Source organism: Artibeus jamaicensis, unplaced genomic scaffold (assembly GCF_021234435.1).
Source record: "Artibeus jamaicensis isolate MK-2021 breed Jamaican fruit bat unplaced genomic scaffold, CSHL_Jam_final contig_1998, whole genome shotgun sequence".
In the NCBI taxonomy this organism is placed as follows: Eukaryota; Metazoa; Chordata; class Mammalia; order Chiroptera; family Phyllostomidae; genus Artibeus; species Artibeus jamaicensis.
The window spans coordinates 1694432-1712117 of NW_026521407.1; the positions used below are offsets into that span (position 1 = coordinate 1694432).

Sequence of the window (17686 nt, forward strand, 5' to 3'; positions counted from 1 at the left end):
TCCATGACACCTAGTTGAGTGAAAAAGAAAAACACATGTCAAAGCAGCACACTGTGTTTATATAAAAGTGCGTATTTGCGTGTGCACGTGTGTGCGTGCAGGTGAGTGCAAACACACGAGACAGAGGCGGAGAGGCTGCGTGTACAGAGTACCGTCTCCAAGGGTTAGTTCCTCCCCAAACGCTAATCCTAAATCTGGGGAGATTACACAGTCCTGACTTGACTGTTACTGCCTAAGTTTTCTATGTAAGTGTGTGTTACCTCTGTAAGGACAGGAAAACTCCCAATGATGCTGTTTTCAGTTGTTGGGGGGAGGGTAGTTTTCATCGTAACAGGAATAGAACTACGTTAGTCAACAGACAAGGAGAAATAGACAGAAAAGCCCTGGTCCTGTCGCCCGAGCAGCCCTCCACCACTGCGGCAGGTTTCCTTCCGGTCGCCCTGCCTCTGAATCTGTCCCAAGCAGTGTCCCCCCCCTCCGTGTAACCATACCTTGGAGGTTGTTGCACAGGTACCCCATCTCATGGAAGGCCCACAACCCCCCTGAAAAGCAGCTCAGCTCCCCCCAGCCTAGGAAGGAAGCACTGGAGGCTGACTTTCAGGCAAGGAAGGTGTTTTGCCCAGGTCACACACACCTGAGTGACAGGCACAGCCAATGCTGAGACTGGGCTCTGGCGGCCCAGCGCTACTTAGGGTGCCCTTCAAGCCATAGCCCAGGCGAGGGAGCTTTTGTGAGTCCAGCCCGGCCCAGGGCCCTGCAAGCCTGAGGCTGTGGTCAGATGTAGCCCACAAGGCACAAGTTTCCAGGCCTGCATCTGACACAGTCCGCTGGGCCTCTGGTTGGGAGAAGGAGCGCCAGCACTGCCCGCCAACCTGCTGAGCGCAGAGCCTGGACACACTGGGCACCCATGAAGTTCACGGTCGAAGTGGCTCTGAGCGCTGCGAGAAGGCCAGTTGACTCCCATCAGAGCCATCACCGAAGGCTTCCCGTAGGAGGGAGCCTTTGAGTTGAGGCTTCAAAAGCGGTTGGACTTTCCGTGAGTGTCCAGAGAAGGGACAGACTGGCGTTTCAGGTAGGGGGCTGACTCTCCCAGAAGGCAAAATCTTCAAGCGCGAACGAGGAGTGCCGGGGACTCGCTCGTCTGCACGGTGGGGGCCTTCCAGTCCTCGCCGCCCGCCTAGGTTTTACCACGAGGGGGCGGGGTGAGGCGGGGCGGGGCCGAGGTGGCGGGTGTACGGGTGATCCAGAGAGCTTCATAAAGCCACAGCAAAGGCGCCGCGACGCTAGTGACAGTGGCCCGCTAGAGAGGGAGACCAGGAGCTGCTGCGCGCCCGCCAAACGCGGGCGCAGGACCCAGGCGTCCGAGCCCGGGTTCCGGTGGGGCCCCCGCCCCCGGGGCCCCCGCCCCCGAGCCCTAGCCCCTCTGGGCCGCCCCCGCGCGGAGGGGGCTGGCCCTCGACGGCCGCGGGAAGGTGCCCGCCCGCCCCGTATGGGCATCGTGGAGCCGGGCTGCGGAGACATGCTGACGGGCACCGAGCCGATGCCGGCGAGCGACGAGGGCCAGGCGCCGGGCGCCGACCCGCAGAACCGCTACTTCTACCCAGAGCCAGGCGCGCAGGACGCGGCCGAGCGCCGCGCGGGCGCCAGCCTGGGGGCGCCCTACGCCGGGGGCGCCCTGGTGCCCGCCCCGCCGGGTCGCTTCCTCGGAGCGTACACCTACCCGCCCCGGCCCCAGGCCGCCGGCTTCCCCGGGCCGGGAGAGCCCTTCCCGCCGACGCCGGGTGCCGAGGGCTACCACCAGCCCGGGGATGGCTATGCGGCCCCGGACCCGCGCGCAGGGCTCTACCCGGGGCAGCGCGAGGACTATGCGCTGCCGGCCGGGCTGGAGGTGTCGGGGAAGCTGAGAGTCGCGCTCAACAACCACCTGTTGTGGTCCAAGTTCAACCAGCACCAGACGGAGATGATCATCACCAAGCAGGGACGGTAAGTGAAGCGCGCGCCACGGCGCCTACCGGCTCGCCGCCGTCCCGCCCGCCCTCCCGGAACTCGGATGCGTGGTTTTTGTTTTTTTTTTCCTTATCTCTCTCTTTTTCTGTCTAGACGTTGCTAGTTCCTCCATGCCCCCCGCTGTTTTAGTTTAGGCTCCTGAGGCATGGAGAGCGGCTGGTAATGAAAAGTTCTGAGGGTTGTTTAGTCCCAGGAGGTCACACCAGCCAGCAGAACTAAAGGGAGGCGGATGAGAGTGGGTGCGATGTGACCTCGGTTCAGGGAAATGGTGTTTAGGGTTCACCAAGAATCGGTGTGCGCCCTGCTCTCGGCCTGAGTCGAGGTCCAAGTGAGCAGAGGGGGAGCTAGTGCTGTGGGTCGACGCCCTGGCGTGTGGGGAGATGGAGGGAGAGCGTGGAGACTTGCAGGGGAGCCGGCACTACCCCAGCCCTCAACTGCCAGGGCCCCTGGTGCCCACCTCTCCCAGCTGCTTTACTGCTGCTGTTCGCATGTCAGCTTTGGGAGGGGTGGTAAGGCCAGGATTTGGTGACATGGAGACACAGTCGCCAAGTTTCCTTTCCGGTAGTACTTTGAGATCATATGTCTGGTGTGTGTGTGTGTGTGTGTGTGTGTGTGTGTGTGTGTGTGGTTTGGGGGTTGGTAGAGTATGCAGGGGGCATAGATCCCTTCCAGGAACAGGCTTCAGCAGGACCGCCCAAATGCCCCTGGGCCCAAGTGCCCCTGGGCCCAAGCGGGTGAGGCTAACCTGTGGTCCCAGCTGGCAGGCCATCCCATGGTCTGTACCCTTTGAGGTCTGTCCCCTGAGAGCCTGTCCACATACTCACTGGTCCAGCCTGCAGAACCCATGGCTTAGGTCCCCCTGGGCTCAGTGCACGAGTGGTAGGGTTTTGGGTTGAGGGTGCTGCTTCCGGAGAGAGCAAGCCTCCTGAGTGGGGAAAGAAAGAGAAACTCACGACTTGTGTGGTATTTGTTTAGTAAGCAAGATGCCGACGGCCCCTGCCTGTGTCTGGCTGTGAGAGTGAGCACCCACCTTGCTCAGGAGGCCTGTGTGGGCAGAGGACCAGCAAGGGCCTGTCTGTGGAGGGGCTGTGTCACCAGCGGGCCTGGGAAGTGTTCAAGAGTGTAAACCAAGTATGGGGCTTGGGGCATAAGGGTGGAGAGGCTACCCTGGGCCTGGGAGTGCCGTTCAGTCTGAGTGTTGCTGGAACATTTCTCCCTCCTGATGATTTCTGTGGGTGGCCTGGGGCTGAGGGACCTGTCCGCCAGCCACAATTGGCTCAAGTCACCGAGCTGTCCCTCTTTCCCCGGGACGGGCCCAGGAAAGTTGGCATGTTCTTCGACGGCACAACCTTCGTCTCCTAAGCCTTCTGGTAATTCCTCTCTTCTCTCCCGACCATTCTGGGCACACCCTGGCAAAGCCCAGGCCTCTAGTCCCGTTGTGTCTGAATTGGAGGGGACCCAAAAGATCTCGTCCAGTCCCCTCCCCGCGCAGACAAGGAAACAGGCCCAGAGATGGTAAGAGACTCTTCTAAGTTGACACAGCACACCTGGCACTGGCAGAACTGGCACCGGAGCCCAGATGGTTTCTGCCCGGGTTTCTCCCGTGGCCGGAGTAAAAACAGTACCCACAGCGTCCCAAGGCCTTGATGCGTTCAGAATGCTTTCACTTCCATTATTTCTCTGTGCGCTAGGTAGGTCAAGCGGTCCCCCGTTATACAGCTGAGGGCACTGAGGCGCAGGGGTAGTAGGTGGCTTACATTCGGTCACACAGAGACCCGAACTTGGGCCTCCGCCCTGTTGTGTGGTCGGGAAGCCTTTGCACCCTGGGGCCTGGCCTAGGTCTTCCCACAGCCGCTGCCAGGCCCTGGCCCCTCCAGTCTCCAGAGGCGGGGTGGACGGAGCACCAGCCACAACTGCAGGGGCCCGACGGGCGCCAGGCCAGTCTGCCCGGGCTGTTCAGGGAGGTGTCTCAGGGGGGCTGTCTGTCTGAGTGTGGGCCCCCACCTCTGCCCCTGCGGCCTCCTTCTTTCCTTCAGGTTCCTGCTGAATAATTCTCTCTCGACAAATTTTGTTGTCTCCTATTTAGATCCATACACTTTTCATTTTTTATTTTATACCCTATTACAGTAGTGCCCACATTTTCCCCTTTGCCCACTTCCACCCAGTCCCCACCCCACCTCCCTCCGGCCACACTTTTTTTTATTATAAAAAATTCCAGTACAATGGACCCTCGAACAATACAGGTTTGAATTGAGCGTGTCCACTTGTGAGCCTATTTTTTAAATAAATACCATAAATGCATTAACTCATCCTTATGATTATCTTAGTAACATTTTCTTTTTTTCAAACTATGATACATTTATTTTTCAAAAGGTTTTATTTATTTATTTTTAGAGGGAGGGAAAGAAAGGGAGAGAAACATCAGTGTGTGGTTGCCTCTCACATGGCCCCCACTGGGGACCTGGCCCACAACCCAGGCATGTGCCCTGACTGGGAATCGAACCGGCGACCTTTTGGTTTGCAGCCTGTGCTCAATCCATTGATCCATACCATCCAGGGCTGGTAACATTTTCTTTTCCCAGTTTACTCTATTATAAGGATACAGTATGTATGTGTTCATAGATAATTGGTGTTATCTGTTCAGCTTCAATTACTGGTCAGCAAGCAGTAGGCTATTTGTCCTTAAGTTTTGGGGGAGTCAAAGGCCGTAGGTAGATTTTCAACTGCACAGGGGTGGGTGTCCCTGACGGGGCCAATGGAGTGTATAACAGTGAGGAGGGAAACGCAATGCCCCCCCCCCCCCCCCGCAGACCCAGCTTTGGCAGTTGTCAGCCCGTCCAGTCTCGTCTCTTCCTCCCCCTCACGCACTCCGCTCCTGCCCCTCCGGTCAGTAATGGTGTCAGTGCTGATGTCGAGAGTCAGTGGGTAAACCTTAGACGCCGTGCCATGGCATCCTGAAATATTTCTTTATGCACCTCTAAAAACGACTTTTTAAAAAATAACCATAGTGCCATTAACAATCCTGAAAAAGGAGTGCCTGAAGAGCGTTCACTTTCCCTAATTTTCCATAAGCGTGTGCGTGTGTGTGTGTGTTTTCTATAATCCTCCGGCTTTGGTCCATCTACAAGGACTGCCTCGGACGCCGCGGGCTCCCTGTTGGAAGAGGACAGCGGCCCCTCCCCACTTTCTTTAACGCCTCCCGGTGGATGAGGCCTCAGGTGCCCATGGTGGGGTGGAAGGGACAGGGGACCCACCACCCCAATCCAGCGCCACCAGCCCAGCATCACCCCTTCTCTAGGAAGTGGGAGGCCATTTTCTTCTGCTGCTGGCTTCTGAAGGGCGAGAATTGGGCTCAGAGAGTAGCAACCTTTCCGTCCCCTGCTTTGGCAGGACGGTCTGTCCCTCCGTGGGTTCCAGTGACCTGCCAGTCACCGCCACATCACCCACGGCCTTCTTCCTTTTCGAAAAATCCTTCCAGCCCAGGCTCACCCACAGGCCCACCGCCTTTTGCGTTGAGCTGACTCACTTGCTCCCAGATCCTTCCTCTCCCTCCCACCCCCGAGTGCGGGCCAGTGACACAAGGCTTGCCCTCCTCCAGGGGCAGGAATAGGGTGGGGGGCAGGCGATGCTTCCAGGTTCAGAGTCAGGCCCAGGCAGCTCAGGCAGGGCTGGGAGCAGGGAATTGAGGATGAACTGAGGGACTGGCAAACTGGAGACTTTGATGGTCAAGTTCATGTGTTTGTGGAGACTTGGGGTGCCTGGTGGTGCTCACCCAGACTTGTTTTGTGTTTCTGTGCGGCCCTCTGTTTGTGCTATGAATGTGTTGCCGAGCATGTAAGAGTTGACGCTAGACATTCTCCGTAGAGGAAGAGAGACGCTGGTGTCTGTGTGTGTGTGTGTGTGGGTGTACATTAATTGCTGGCAATCCCCACATTTTTGGGTGTGATTGGTTGATTATTATAATTAAGATCACTTTGGGTAGGTCTGTTGTTAAGTAGCTCAATTTGCATCTGTGTACGTCTGTGGGAAGTTAGGGGTTGATACAACAATCTCAGTCCAACACAGCCCTCCATTGCTGGCCTCACAGCCATTGTGGTTTTCCCTTCTCTACGTTCCCTATTCCAAGAACGTTAAAAACCTTTCAGAAGTATTTGTACCTTTAAGGCTGCTTCCATCTGGGCCGACTGGCTTCATTTCTCTCAGGGCAGGCGAAAACAGCTATGCTCTCTGTTCGGCCATTTGCTAATGGCTGTCTGCTTTCTGTGAAGTGGGTCTGAGTTGGCGGGGGGCAGACCCCTTGATCACACAGTACACTTTTTGCATTTTGATGGGTACAGGCATGGCTGAGAACCCTCCCAAAACGTGCCACCAATTCACACGCCTGCCAGCAGTGTACGAGAGGACGCGTTTCCCCACAGGCCCATCAGAGATATTACCAATTTTGAAACACTTTGCCAACATGCCTGACAAAAACCATCCCCTTTTAAATTCGCACTTCATGGTGGTGAATTGGAGTATGTTGAACGTGTCCGGGATGGGGAAGGGTTCCGATGACCCTGCAAGTATTTCAAGGCAGGGTGGTCTTTAGGGGCATCAGAGGAGTTCGGGGTCTTGGAGCCTGTCCTCTGAAGGCACAATGGTCACTGGTCTTTCCGGGGGTCTCAGTTTGGCACCACAGACCCATCTTGGCTCCCTGTCCCTTCCCAGCGAAGTGTCATGTAAATCTGAGGCTATTTTGGGATTCCAGCTGGTGGCGATTCTAGACTTTTTGGGTGAAATCGAGACCTCCCTTCTCCTCTCCCCTTTGCCCGTCCTCTTCCTGTGTGCATTTCCCACTGCAAGTGGGGAGTGAGACCACGGTGTGGGGACCGCGGCCTGTGCTGTGCTCTCCCACCAGGGAGCTGCCACTGGGCCTCTTCAAGTCTCCTTTCCTTCAAGTATAAAATTGGGAATAACATTTTTTGAGGGTTTTTGTTTTTAAAGGTTTTATTTATTTCTTTTTAGAGAGGGGAAGGGAGGGAGAAAGAGAGGGAGAGAAACATCAATGTGTGGTTGCCTCTCATACGCTCCCCACTGGGGACCCGGCCTACAACCCAGACACATGCCCTGAGTGGGAATCAAGCCAGTGACCCCTTGGTTTGCAGCCTGGCACTCAGTCCCCTGGAGCCACACCAGCCAGGACAGAAACAGCGTTTTATTTTATTTTATTTTTTTTTAAATATTTTCTTTATTTATTTTTCGAGAGAGGGGAAGGGAAGGAGAAAGAGTGGGAGAGAAACATCAATGTGTGGTTGCCTCTCATGCGTCCCCTGCCGGGAACTGGCCTGCAACCCAGGCATGTGCCCTGACTGGGAATCGAACTGCGATACTCTGGTTCGCAGGCCCGCGCTCAATCCACTGAGCTACGCCAGCCAGGGCAGAAACAGCATTTTATATCTCAGCGAACTGGCTGCTGCATAAGTAGAGATGCAGTGAATATGTTTTCTTCTCCCCCTTCAGTCCCACAAGCTTGGATAGGAACCAGTGACCATGTAGGAAACATGCGGGTGGCCCGACCGCTGTTGTGGAATGAGTCCGGAGGAAGGGGTTAAAAATACTCTCCCACCCTTGATTGCTCATTCCTAACCTTTGATTTCTCAAGTTGACTGGCCTGCCAAGTCCCTGGGACCTAGGGCCTGGAACTGGAACTCTGGACTCCTGCTCAGGGTCCTTCAGCCTGGCCAGAGGACTTTGATAGCTCAGCCTGGAAGAAGGAGGGGTCCGGGTGGGATGGGAGAGAGGGTGAGCTGAGTTTCACGTCTTTTGAACATCTTAACAACCGTCAGAGAACAGATGAAGAAGAAACTGAGGTTTGGTCTGACAATGAACTTGGCCAAGGTCATAAGACGGATAAGTCTCTTCATCTCAGCTCAGGAGAGTCTGAGGAAGACAGGAATGTGATAATGGCCTCCCAGGAGATCGATCTCCCAGGGTTATCGAGGGTGTTTCTGTGGGACCCTCTGAGGACTAGGCAGCACCCAGCAGTGTTCCTGGGGCCCTGGGCTCTCTTTTCCCCAGGTTTCCTGATTCTCGGACCAGTGCCTCTCTTCCCGTCCTCAGGAACTTCTGGTAGGAGGAGAGAAGTGTGTGGGAATGGAAAATAATTCTGATGCGGGTAACTCTGAATTCTGAAAACTCGGTTCTTCCTGCCTGTGCTAGAAGAGAAAGGGTGAGCCGTTGGAGGTGATGACGGCCCTGGTGCTGGCGGAGGTGGTGGTTGTAGTAAAGGCGGTGATGGTGGAGGGGACAACAGTAGTGACGTTGGTAGTGGAGTTGATGGCAGTGGTGGTGGTTGAGGTGCCGGTTGTAGTGACGATAGTGATGGAGTTGGCAATGGTGATGGTGGTGGTGGTGGACCAGAGACTGTTGTGATGGTGATATGGAAGTGATGGTTGTGGTTTTGGTGAAGCTGGTGCTGCAGTGATGGTGGTGATTGGGTGGTAATGATGAGAATGGCAACGATCGTGATGATGCGATGGCTGTAAGGATGGGGGTGACAGTGGCGGTGGTGGACATGGTTGTGGTGTGGCACTGCTTCTTTCTCTGAACTTATTACTCTGGTGCACGCGGTGGTGCAGCATCCCAGCACCAGCGTCCTCTGCCTCCCCTGGGAACCTCCAAGCGTGAGCACTGTGCTCTGCAGAGTCCTCTTCCAGGTGGATGGAAAGGTCCACCAGGACTTCAGCTACGTCTCTGGAGGCCCCGGCCATCCTACAGACACCGGGCGCAGCAGGATGGGGCAGGGAGAGCCTGTGGCTGAGTGCCACGAGGCCAGGAGTGTGTTAGCGCTGCGAGAGTCACTGTGGACAGAACGGGTGTCAGACTGAGGCCAGATCAGGGCTCGGGGGGGGGGGGGGCTGTGGCGTGGGAACCTGGTAGGAATCGCCTGTGAGAAACTGGCGTGGGGCTTTGGTCCCCCCTAGGAAGCAAACTAACTTTACAGATCATGGTGTGCAACTAATGTCTAGCAACTGACTCTCTGAAAGAAAAACATTTTCTTTTTAAAAATATTTTTTAAAGATTTTATTTATTTATTTTTAGAGAGAGCAGAAAGGAGGGAGAAAGAGAGGGAGAGAAACATCTATCGACCAGTTGCCTCTTGCAAGCCCCCCCCCACTGGGGACCTGGCCCCCAACCCAGGCCTGTGCCCTGACTGGGAACCGAAACAGCGACCTTTCAGTTCTCAGGCCGGTGCTCAGTCCACGGAGCCAAACCAGCCAGGGATGGAAGGAAAACATTTTCCGAAGCTCAGATTCATAGTGTTTGCTGATTTCCATGATATAAGTACTCCTACGGTGCCTGAGTTTAAGCTACCCACGTGGTATTACCCAACTCGGAGCTGGGAACAGCCGTGGAGTATTGCACACATCTAGTATGTTCACACACACGGAGAATGGGTGCAAACAACCTCAACAGCGGAGATAATAGGAGAATGTGGTAAAAGATCTGGGAAGTGATGGTTTTGAGTTCTTATTGTCTTGGTTTATGTATTTCTTTGTGAGTTTATATAATTTAATTTTTTATTTAAAAATTATACTTATTTCTTTTTAGAGAGAGAGGGGAGGGAGGAAGAGGGAGAGAAACATTGATGTGCAAGAAATACATTGATCAGTTGCCTCTTGCACGCCCCTCGATGGGGACCTGGCCCGCAACCCAGGCATGTGCCCTGACTGGGAATCGAACCTGCAACCGTTGAGTTTGCAACCCGGTGCTCAGTCCACGAAACCACACCAGCCAGGGCTATATAACTTAATTTTTAATTATGGCTGTTTAACAAATGGCTGGCAAACTTTCTGAACATTTTCAGTCGACTCTCAGGAGGAACGCAGGTCGACTCCAGTACACCGCTGACGGCCTTTGCACGCGGCTGTCCGAGGGACTGCGGCTGATGGATATTGCTTGGTCTCTTTGTTCTCCCCAGACGGATGTTTCCATTCCTGTCATTTACCGTGGCGGGGCTGGAGCCCACCAGCCATTACCGGATGTTCGTGGATGTGGTCTTGGTGGACCAGCACCACTGGCGGTATCAGAGCGGCAAGTGGGTGCAGTGCGGAAAGGCGGAGGGCAGCATGCCAGGTATGCGCCCCTTCGGGAGAGTGGACACTCTTTCTCCAAGACTGGGCGCCCCCTGGTGGATCCAGAGGGAACCCCCATACCCCTGCACACGCCACCTAGGATTTAAGTCCCCATCACTCTGGATGCCATCCTATCCCACCCACCTCAGCTCCTCCCACTTCTCGCTTCCGTTCTATTTGTCATCTCTTTTCTTATTTGCTCTGGCCTGCCTTCTCCTCTGTCCTCTGCCCACACCTCCCTTTGCCCCGCCTCGTCCGGTCGTTCCCCTGCGTCCTTTTTGACATCCCTTTCAGAACAGGCAAAGGAGGCCCACATCACTTGTGGGTCTGGCCCGGGGGCCGCGTGCCAAACAGGTTAACTGTCCACAGGAAACCGCATGTACGTCCACCCAGATTCCCCCAACACTGGAGCCCACTGGATGCGCCAGGAAGTGTCGTTCGGGAAACTAAAGCTCACAAACAACAAAGGGGCCTCCAACAATGCGACTCAGGTGGGACGCCCCCACAAGGGCTAACCCCGCACCCAGGCCTGGTCCGGAGGCCGCAGGGGTGTCCTGCAGGCTGATACTGTTTCCTGGGAGTCACGTTTCTTCCTCTCCAACTCTATTTTCTCCCCATCCACCTTGAGGGGAAGATGAGATTGGAAGAAGCTGAATCTTAGGCAGACGGCGCCACATTCAGGCCGACACAGGCCAAGCCAGTCGGGGGCTTCCTCCACCAAACCCCCAGCTGCTCTCACTTGGGTGCCATGCTGGGCGTAGAGTGGGCACCTGTGACTGCCCTGAACAGCCCTGTTTGTTCAGTGGTTGCCCTGAACAGCCCTGTTTGTGCTGATACCTCAGTCACAGTGGACACCTGGGGACAGGAAATGGGGTGAGAGGGTAGAATTGGTGCCTCCGGGGAGCTGGGGACTGGGGTTGGAAGTCCTGGGAGAAGTTACATGGTGGCAGAGCAAGGGATTGGACACAGCGACCTCAGATTGGGGGGCTCCTCCTCCCCACCCTCACCACCTTCCCACTCTCTCTCAGATGATTGTACTCCAGTCCCTCCATAAGTACCAGCCCCGGCTGCACATCGTAGAGGTGACCGATGGAGAGCCAGAGGTGGCCTGCAACGCTCCCAACACGCACATCTTTACTTTCCAAGAAACCCAGTTCATTGCCGTGACGGCCTACCAGAATGCCGAGGTGAGGGCTGCCCTGGCAGCCGGGCGTGGCCTGAGCCTGGGAGGGGAAGGACGGGGAGAGTGGGGTCCCAGCCTTCTCCCTTGGGAGAGATTTTGGAGGTTTCCTAGCCCCACACTCAGGACTCAGGACACTGTTTTCCCCCCTCTCTAGATTACTCAGCTGAAAATAGATAATAACCCTTTCGCCAAAGGATTCCGGGAGAACTTTGAATCGTAAGTGCTATTGGTTTCAACCCACCTTTGCAGAGGCCTCCTCTTGGCGCCTCCTGAGACTGGGTGGGACCCCAGGTGCGCTCAGCACATCTCCCTCTCTGCCCTGAGGCTGGGAGAGGCTGGGGTGGGTGCTAGAGAGCGGGTGGGCCAGGGAAGAAGGGTCTAAGGCGGAACGTGCAACAGGCAGGCTCATCGGCGGCCGGTACCGCTCTCGAACCCTGTCTTCTTGCCTCCCATTTTTTTAGCATGTATGCATCTGTCGACACCAGTGTCCCCTCTCCGCCTGGACCCAACTGTCAATTGCTTGGGGGAGACCACTACTCTCCACTCCTACCCAACCAGTATCCCGTTCCCAACCGTTTCTACCCCGACCTTCCTGGCCAAGCCAAGGATGTGGTTCCCCAGCCTTACTGGCTAGGGGCCCCCCGGGACCACAGCTACGAGGCCGAGCTTCGAGCAGTCAGCATGAAGCCTGCATTCCTGCCCTCGGCCCCTGGGCCCACCATGTCCTACTACAGAGGCCAGGAGGTCCTGGCGCCTGGAGCTGGCTGGCCTGTGGCCCCCCAGTACCCTCCCAAGATGGGTCCAGCCAGCTGGTTCCGCCCCATGCGGACTCTGCCCATGGAACCTGGTCCTGGTGCTTCAGAGGCGCGGGGGCTAGAGGACCAGGGCTCCGCCTCGCTGTGGACTGAGATCACCCCCATCCGGCCAGAGTCTGGGGACTCGGGACTGGGCGAAGGAGACTCTAAGAGGAGGCGCGTGTCCCCCTATCCTTCCAGTGGCGACAGCTCCTCCCCTGCTGGGGCCCCTTCTCCCTTCGATAAGGACACTGAAAGCCAGTTTTATAACTATTTTCCCAACTGAGCAGGTGACCCTGGGAAAGGAACAGAAACAGCATTGTTAGGCTAGAGGACATCACCTAACACAGACAACAGACAGACTCAGGACCGAGCAGTACCCAGCTCCCTCTGGCCCTTCTCTTTTTGTAGCTGACGGAGAAAGAGGGGGCCCAAAAGGATTCCGGGCTTCACTGGCTGCTTCCTGGCCCATGGTGAAACCTGAAAGGCATGTTCCCTCCCTTGCCTGTGCCCTAACTACAGTCATGTACCTGGTGCTGCTTCTGGCTGCGGGTTCCCAGCTGGAGAAGAGAAAACAGAACTAGAAGGTCTCGGACACAAAGGCGCCCCCTCTGTTGCGAGGGGTGGGTGCGGGGTTCGGTGGGGAAGTGGAGGCCCGGTTCTCTTCCTCTGCAGAGGAACTTGCAGCGTTTCTGTTTGCATGTGTGTGAATCCCTGATGTGAAAATAAAGATACACGGATTTTGTAAGAGTGAGCTAGCAGAGGTTAGGGGGAGGACCCAGGTGACTTTGGGCAGCTGGCCTGGCCCCAGCCGCTCAGAGACAGCCAGGTCCGAGGGAGGGGCTGGGGTGGGGGCACGGTGCATGTCTCAGAAGCAAGGTCCTGGGGAGGGTGGGTGACGTGCGCGCGCTCGTTTCCTTTTTTATTTTTGGAATGGGGTGGCTATTTATTGTACAGAGAATGGTGTCTGGATATATTTCTTTGTCTTCATCACTTTCTGAAAATAAACATGAAACTGGCAAAGTGTATGCTGCTCTGGTGCCCGGGCGGGGGACTGAGGGACTCCGCTGGGAACTACAGGGGCAGCAAAGTTGTTCTTCAGGCTCCGGAACAGAACTTCTGAAGAACCTGTACCCCCTGGAAGACCGGAGTGACTTCCTTCAGGGGTTGCACTGCGTTAGAGCAAGAATGTGTGTCCTTCCTCCCTTTGGTGTTCAGGGCAATGGTGTGAGCCGCCTCCTAAGGCTTCTTGGGACAGAGAAGCCTTCCACTGGCTGTGTGTGCGTCCTGGCCTGTGCGAGGGCAAGGCCAGAGGACGGGGTGGGGGGTGGGCGCTGGGGCTCTGAGGGGAAGGATGGCCTTGGTCTCTCTTTGCATTTGTAGCAACTTTGGTTCCCCATCTTCGTATTAGGGTTGTTCAGGGGTTAAAGGAGTAAATGTCAATTGGACCACAGGACACTGCTGTTTTTGTAAGTCGAGAACAGCCAAATTTTGTAAGCCAAAAACTGGCGATTTCATATGGTTCAACCTAACAGCTGTAAAAGGTTTAGAGCACCGCCTGACAAGTGTGTAAACTGGGGTCATTGTCACTACTATCATTCTCCAGCTCTGTCTGTCTGTCTCTCTCTCTATATATATATGTATATATGCTGCTGAGACGAGTCTGATACATGGTTCTTTTTAAGGAATTTAAGCAATGCAGAAAAGTATAAAAGCAGCAATAAAGTCTCCCAAATCTAACCACCCAGCAATAATGATTAACATTAGGGGTAGATGGAAAGACAAAGACTTTTACAAAATTGGAAACATACTGAAAATGCTTTTTCTTAACCAACTCAACACGACTGAATTTTATTTGACAGAATTGATAACAACCCCCCAAACCTGCCTAATAAACCATCTGAACCCCCCTGTCCCCCACAAAACTCCCTGAGGGAGTGAGGAGAATGGCTGAACTCAGGATTAATTTTTTCTTCACGATAAGAAATTCTGCCTGAAAGAGTGCTCTCAGGCTGAGAAAGGAGCCGTGGGAGACACGGGGAGTCGGTCCTTTCGCCTCCGTGCAGTTCCGGGTGCCCCCTCCTAGCGGGGGACTTGGCCGCGTTACCCCAGTTCTGTCTGCAGCCTGGGAAGCTGGGCTCCTGCCGCAGTGCACGTCTCTCCCTTTACCGGTCTCCACCCCGAGGCCGTGTTCATCGCCACCTGGTCCGCAGAAGGAAAAGACAAGGGGACGAGTTTGGGTCCCCTCCCTTGGGTTTGTAAACGACACCGGGAGCTCCGCCACACTGCGCCCCGTGGGTGCAGACTGCGTGTCCCCCGTCCCACCCCTGGGCTGTCGCTCTCTGGAGACAACGGGACGACTTGGGCCTAGTTCCTTTCTCGGACCGTGGTTGGTAATCACGAGGCTCTCCCCCCGCTGATCTCAGGTGGGCCTGGGCCACCTCCGTGTGTAATGAGGTGCAGGGAGTTGCCATGGAGTCGCGTTCCAACGTTTTTTCCCAGAAGCCTGGCTGTCTGTGTTTTGCTGCTGTGTCGTGAAGGTTCATTACTATTCTTATTTCTCTATTAAATGTACTTTTACTGGTACGTGTATTACTGAATATATGAATATATTATAAATGACTATAATATACACACACACACACACAGGGTCCTTAGTTACTGAAATGCATTTTACCTTAAATATTATATAGTCTGGCATTAATGCTCCCATTTGTACTTTGTTTTTTTTAATATATTTTATTTTTTAATTTTTATTTTATTGATTATGCCATTACATTTGTTCTATTTCCCCCCTTCATTCCCCTACATCCTGCACACCCCCTCCCCCACCATTCCCCCCTTTAGTTTATGTCCATGTGTCTCAAGTTCTTTAGATTCTGTATTTCCCTTACTATTCTTACCCTCCCCCCTATCTACTTTCTATCTACTGTCTATGCTACTTATTTTCTGTACCTTCTCCCCCCTTCTCTTTCTCCCACTCCCCTGTTGCTAAACCTCCACATGATCTTCATTTCTATGGTTCACTCCTGATCTAGCTGTCCTCTTAATTTGCTTTTGTTTTAGGTGTGGTTGTTAATAACTGTGAGTTTGCTGTCCTTTCACTGTTCATCTTTTTTATCTTCTTTTTCTTAGGTAAGTCCCTTTAACATTTCATATAATAAGGGCTTGGTGATGATGAACTCCTTGAATTTGGTCTTATCTGAGAAGCACTTTATCTGTCCTTCCATTCTAAATTAAAACTTTGCTGGATAGAGCAATCTTGGTTGTAGGTCTTTGGTTTTCATGACTTGGAATCCTTCTTTCCAGCCCCTTCTTGCCTGTAAGGTCTCTTTTGAGAAATCATCTGACAGTCTGATGGGAACTCCTTTGTAGGTGACTGTCTCCTTATCTCTTGCTGCTTCTAGGATTCTCTCCTTCATTTTAATCTTGGCTAATGTAATGATGATGTGCCTTGGTGTGTTCCTTCTTGGGTCCAACTTCTTTGGGACTCTCTGAGCTTCCTGGATTTCCTGGAAACCTATTTCCTTTGCCAGAATGGGGAAGTTCTCTTTTATTATTTGTTCAAATAAGGTTTCCACTCGTGGCTGTTCCTCTTCCCCTTCTGGTACCCCTATAATTTGGATGTTGGAGAGTTTAAAGATGTCCTGGAGGTTCCTAAGCCTCTCCTCATTTTTTTGAATTCTTGTTTCTTCATATTTTTCTGTTTGGTAATTTTTTCCTTCCTTCTGGTCTGCTCCCTTGATTTGAGTCCCAGTTTCCTTTCCATTACTATTGGTTTTCTGTGCATTTCCCTTCATTTCAGTTAGTTTAGCCTTCGTATGTTCCTCTAATTTATGACTAAAATCAACCAGTTCTGTGAGCATCCTGATCACCAGTATTTTGAACTGTGCATCTGAATGTTTGGCTATTTCTTCATCGCTTAGATTTATTGGCTCTGGGGCTCTGAGTTGTTCTTGAGCCGTGTTTTGATCTGTTTGTGCCTGTTACATATGAGGAGCAGAGCCTTAGATGTTTACCAGGGCGGGGCCACCCAGGCCGCTGGTTTGTGATGCTATATGTTGGGGCGGGGTCAGAGAGGGAACAATGGTGGTCCTCTCCGCTCTCCAGGTCCGCGTCACCGCTCGCCTCCGCTGGGACCTGCGCAGTCGGTCTCAATGCACGTCTCTTCACTGGTTTATCTGCGAGCAAATGCATGACCTCAGACCCACAGCTGCGCCTTCCCATAGTTACCCGCACCTGGGATTCACGCCCTCGGCTGCTTGCGCACCGCCGCAAGGGTCGGGAGGGATCATTTTTGCCTGACCCGCTCCACTGCTGGCTTCGCCCCTCTCACTGGTTTAGCTGAGTAGTTTGTCGTTTTCGGACTCTGTATTGTTTGATTTTCTGTGATTTGATTATGTTTATTGTTGTTAAAACTTTGTTGTTTTTAGATTTGGTTGTGCGAGGAAGCAAAGTGTTTCCACCTACGCCTCCATTTTGGCGGAAGTCCTCCTCTGTACTTTATTTTTATTTGAGTTCATATGATAAGTTTTCTCCTATTTAATTGATAACATCCTACTTTCATTTTCGTTGTAGTTATGCCTGTCAGGCGGCAAACTAATGGACTTAAAAACACATTGTATGACTCTTTACTTAAAATGTTTTCTATTTATTGACAAATATAATGATTACATTAACCCACCACACAACTCAACACTAATAATAAAACTTAAACACTAATAATAATCAGAGCTAGTTATATATGATTCCATCTCACCTCCCACCTTTTCTTTGTAGATGACAAGTATCTTGAACTTTGTGTTCATCTTTTTCCTACTTTTCAAATTGTGTTAACACTTCATATATCTCGTTACCACATTATTTACTTTTAGTTGTTTTAAATTTTATAAGAAGTGTGTGTGTCTGTATATATTATCCCTCTGTGTCTGAACAGGGAATATATCTTCATTTATTTGTCACCCTTATGATCCTTCAGTAATGTTTTATAGTTTATAGGTCTTGTACATCTTTTATTAGGTTTATTACTAGGTATTTTTCCTCTGTAAAAGGTATCTTTTTAATTTTTATTTATTTATCTTTTGAGGGGAAGGGAAGGAGAAAGGGAGAGAGAAATGTATGGTTGCCTCTCGTGCGTCCCCTGCTGGGAACTGGCCTGCAACCCAGGCATGTGCCCTGACTGGGAATTGAACCACAATCCTCTGGTTCCCAGGCCCACCCTCAATCCACTGAGCTACACCAGCCAGGGCTGTAAAAGGTATCTTTTAAAAATATGTTTCTTAATTCTTCATTACTGGTGTATAGAATTGCAGTTGGTTTTTTCATGTTGAGCTTAATCTCCAGCCACCTTGCTAAATAAACTGTCTTATTATGTTTCAATGCTTTGCTATAAATTCATGTTTTCTCTATGGCTAGTCAGGTTATTTCAAATAATGGCAGTTGTATTTCCTCCTTTCTACCCATCATGCTTCTATTTTTTCTCCTCTTATTCTGCTGGGCAGGACTTCAAGGACAAGTCTCTTGCCTTTTGGGGGATGATTCCTACCCTCAATTTATTCTACATTTTCCCTTCTATTGGTTTGGCATTT

General features: G+C 52.8%; 1 protein-coding gene across 1 annotated transcript; it reads left to right on the forward strand.

Moving 5' to 3' along the window:
• The first annotated feature begins 1279 nt into the window (after nucleotides 1-1279).
• TBX21 (T-box transcription factor 21) lies at nucleotides 1280-13130 on the forward strand. The gene is made up of 6 exons (XM_037150013.2): nucleotides 1280-1983; nucleotides 9968-10122; nucleotides 10491-10612; nucleotides 11150-11308; nucleotides 11459-11520; nucleotides 11766-13130. Exons 1-6 carry the CDS (start codon nucleotides 1490-1492, stop codon nucleotides 12382-12384), a joined length of 1611 nt encoding a protein of 536 aa, XP_037005908.2. The 5' UTR covers nucleotides 1280-1489; the 3' UTR covers nucleotides 12385-13130.
• The last annotated feature ends 4556 nt before the right edge of the window (nucleotides 13131-17686 follow it).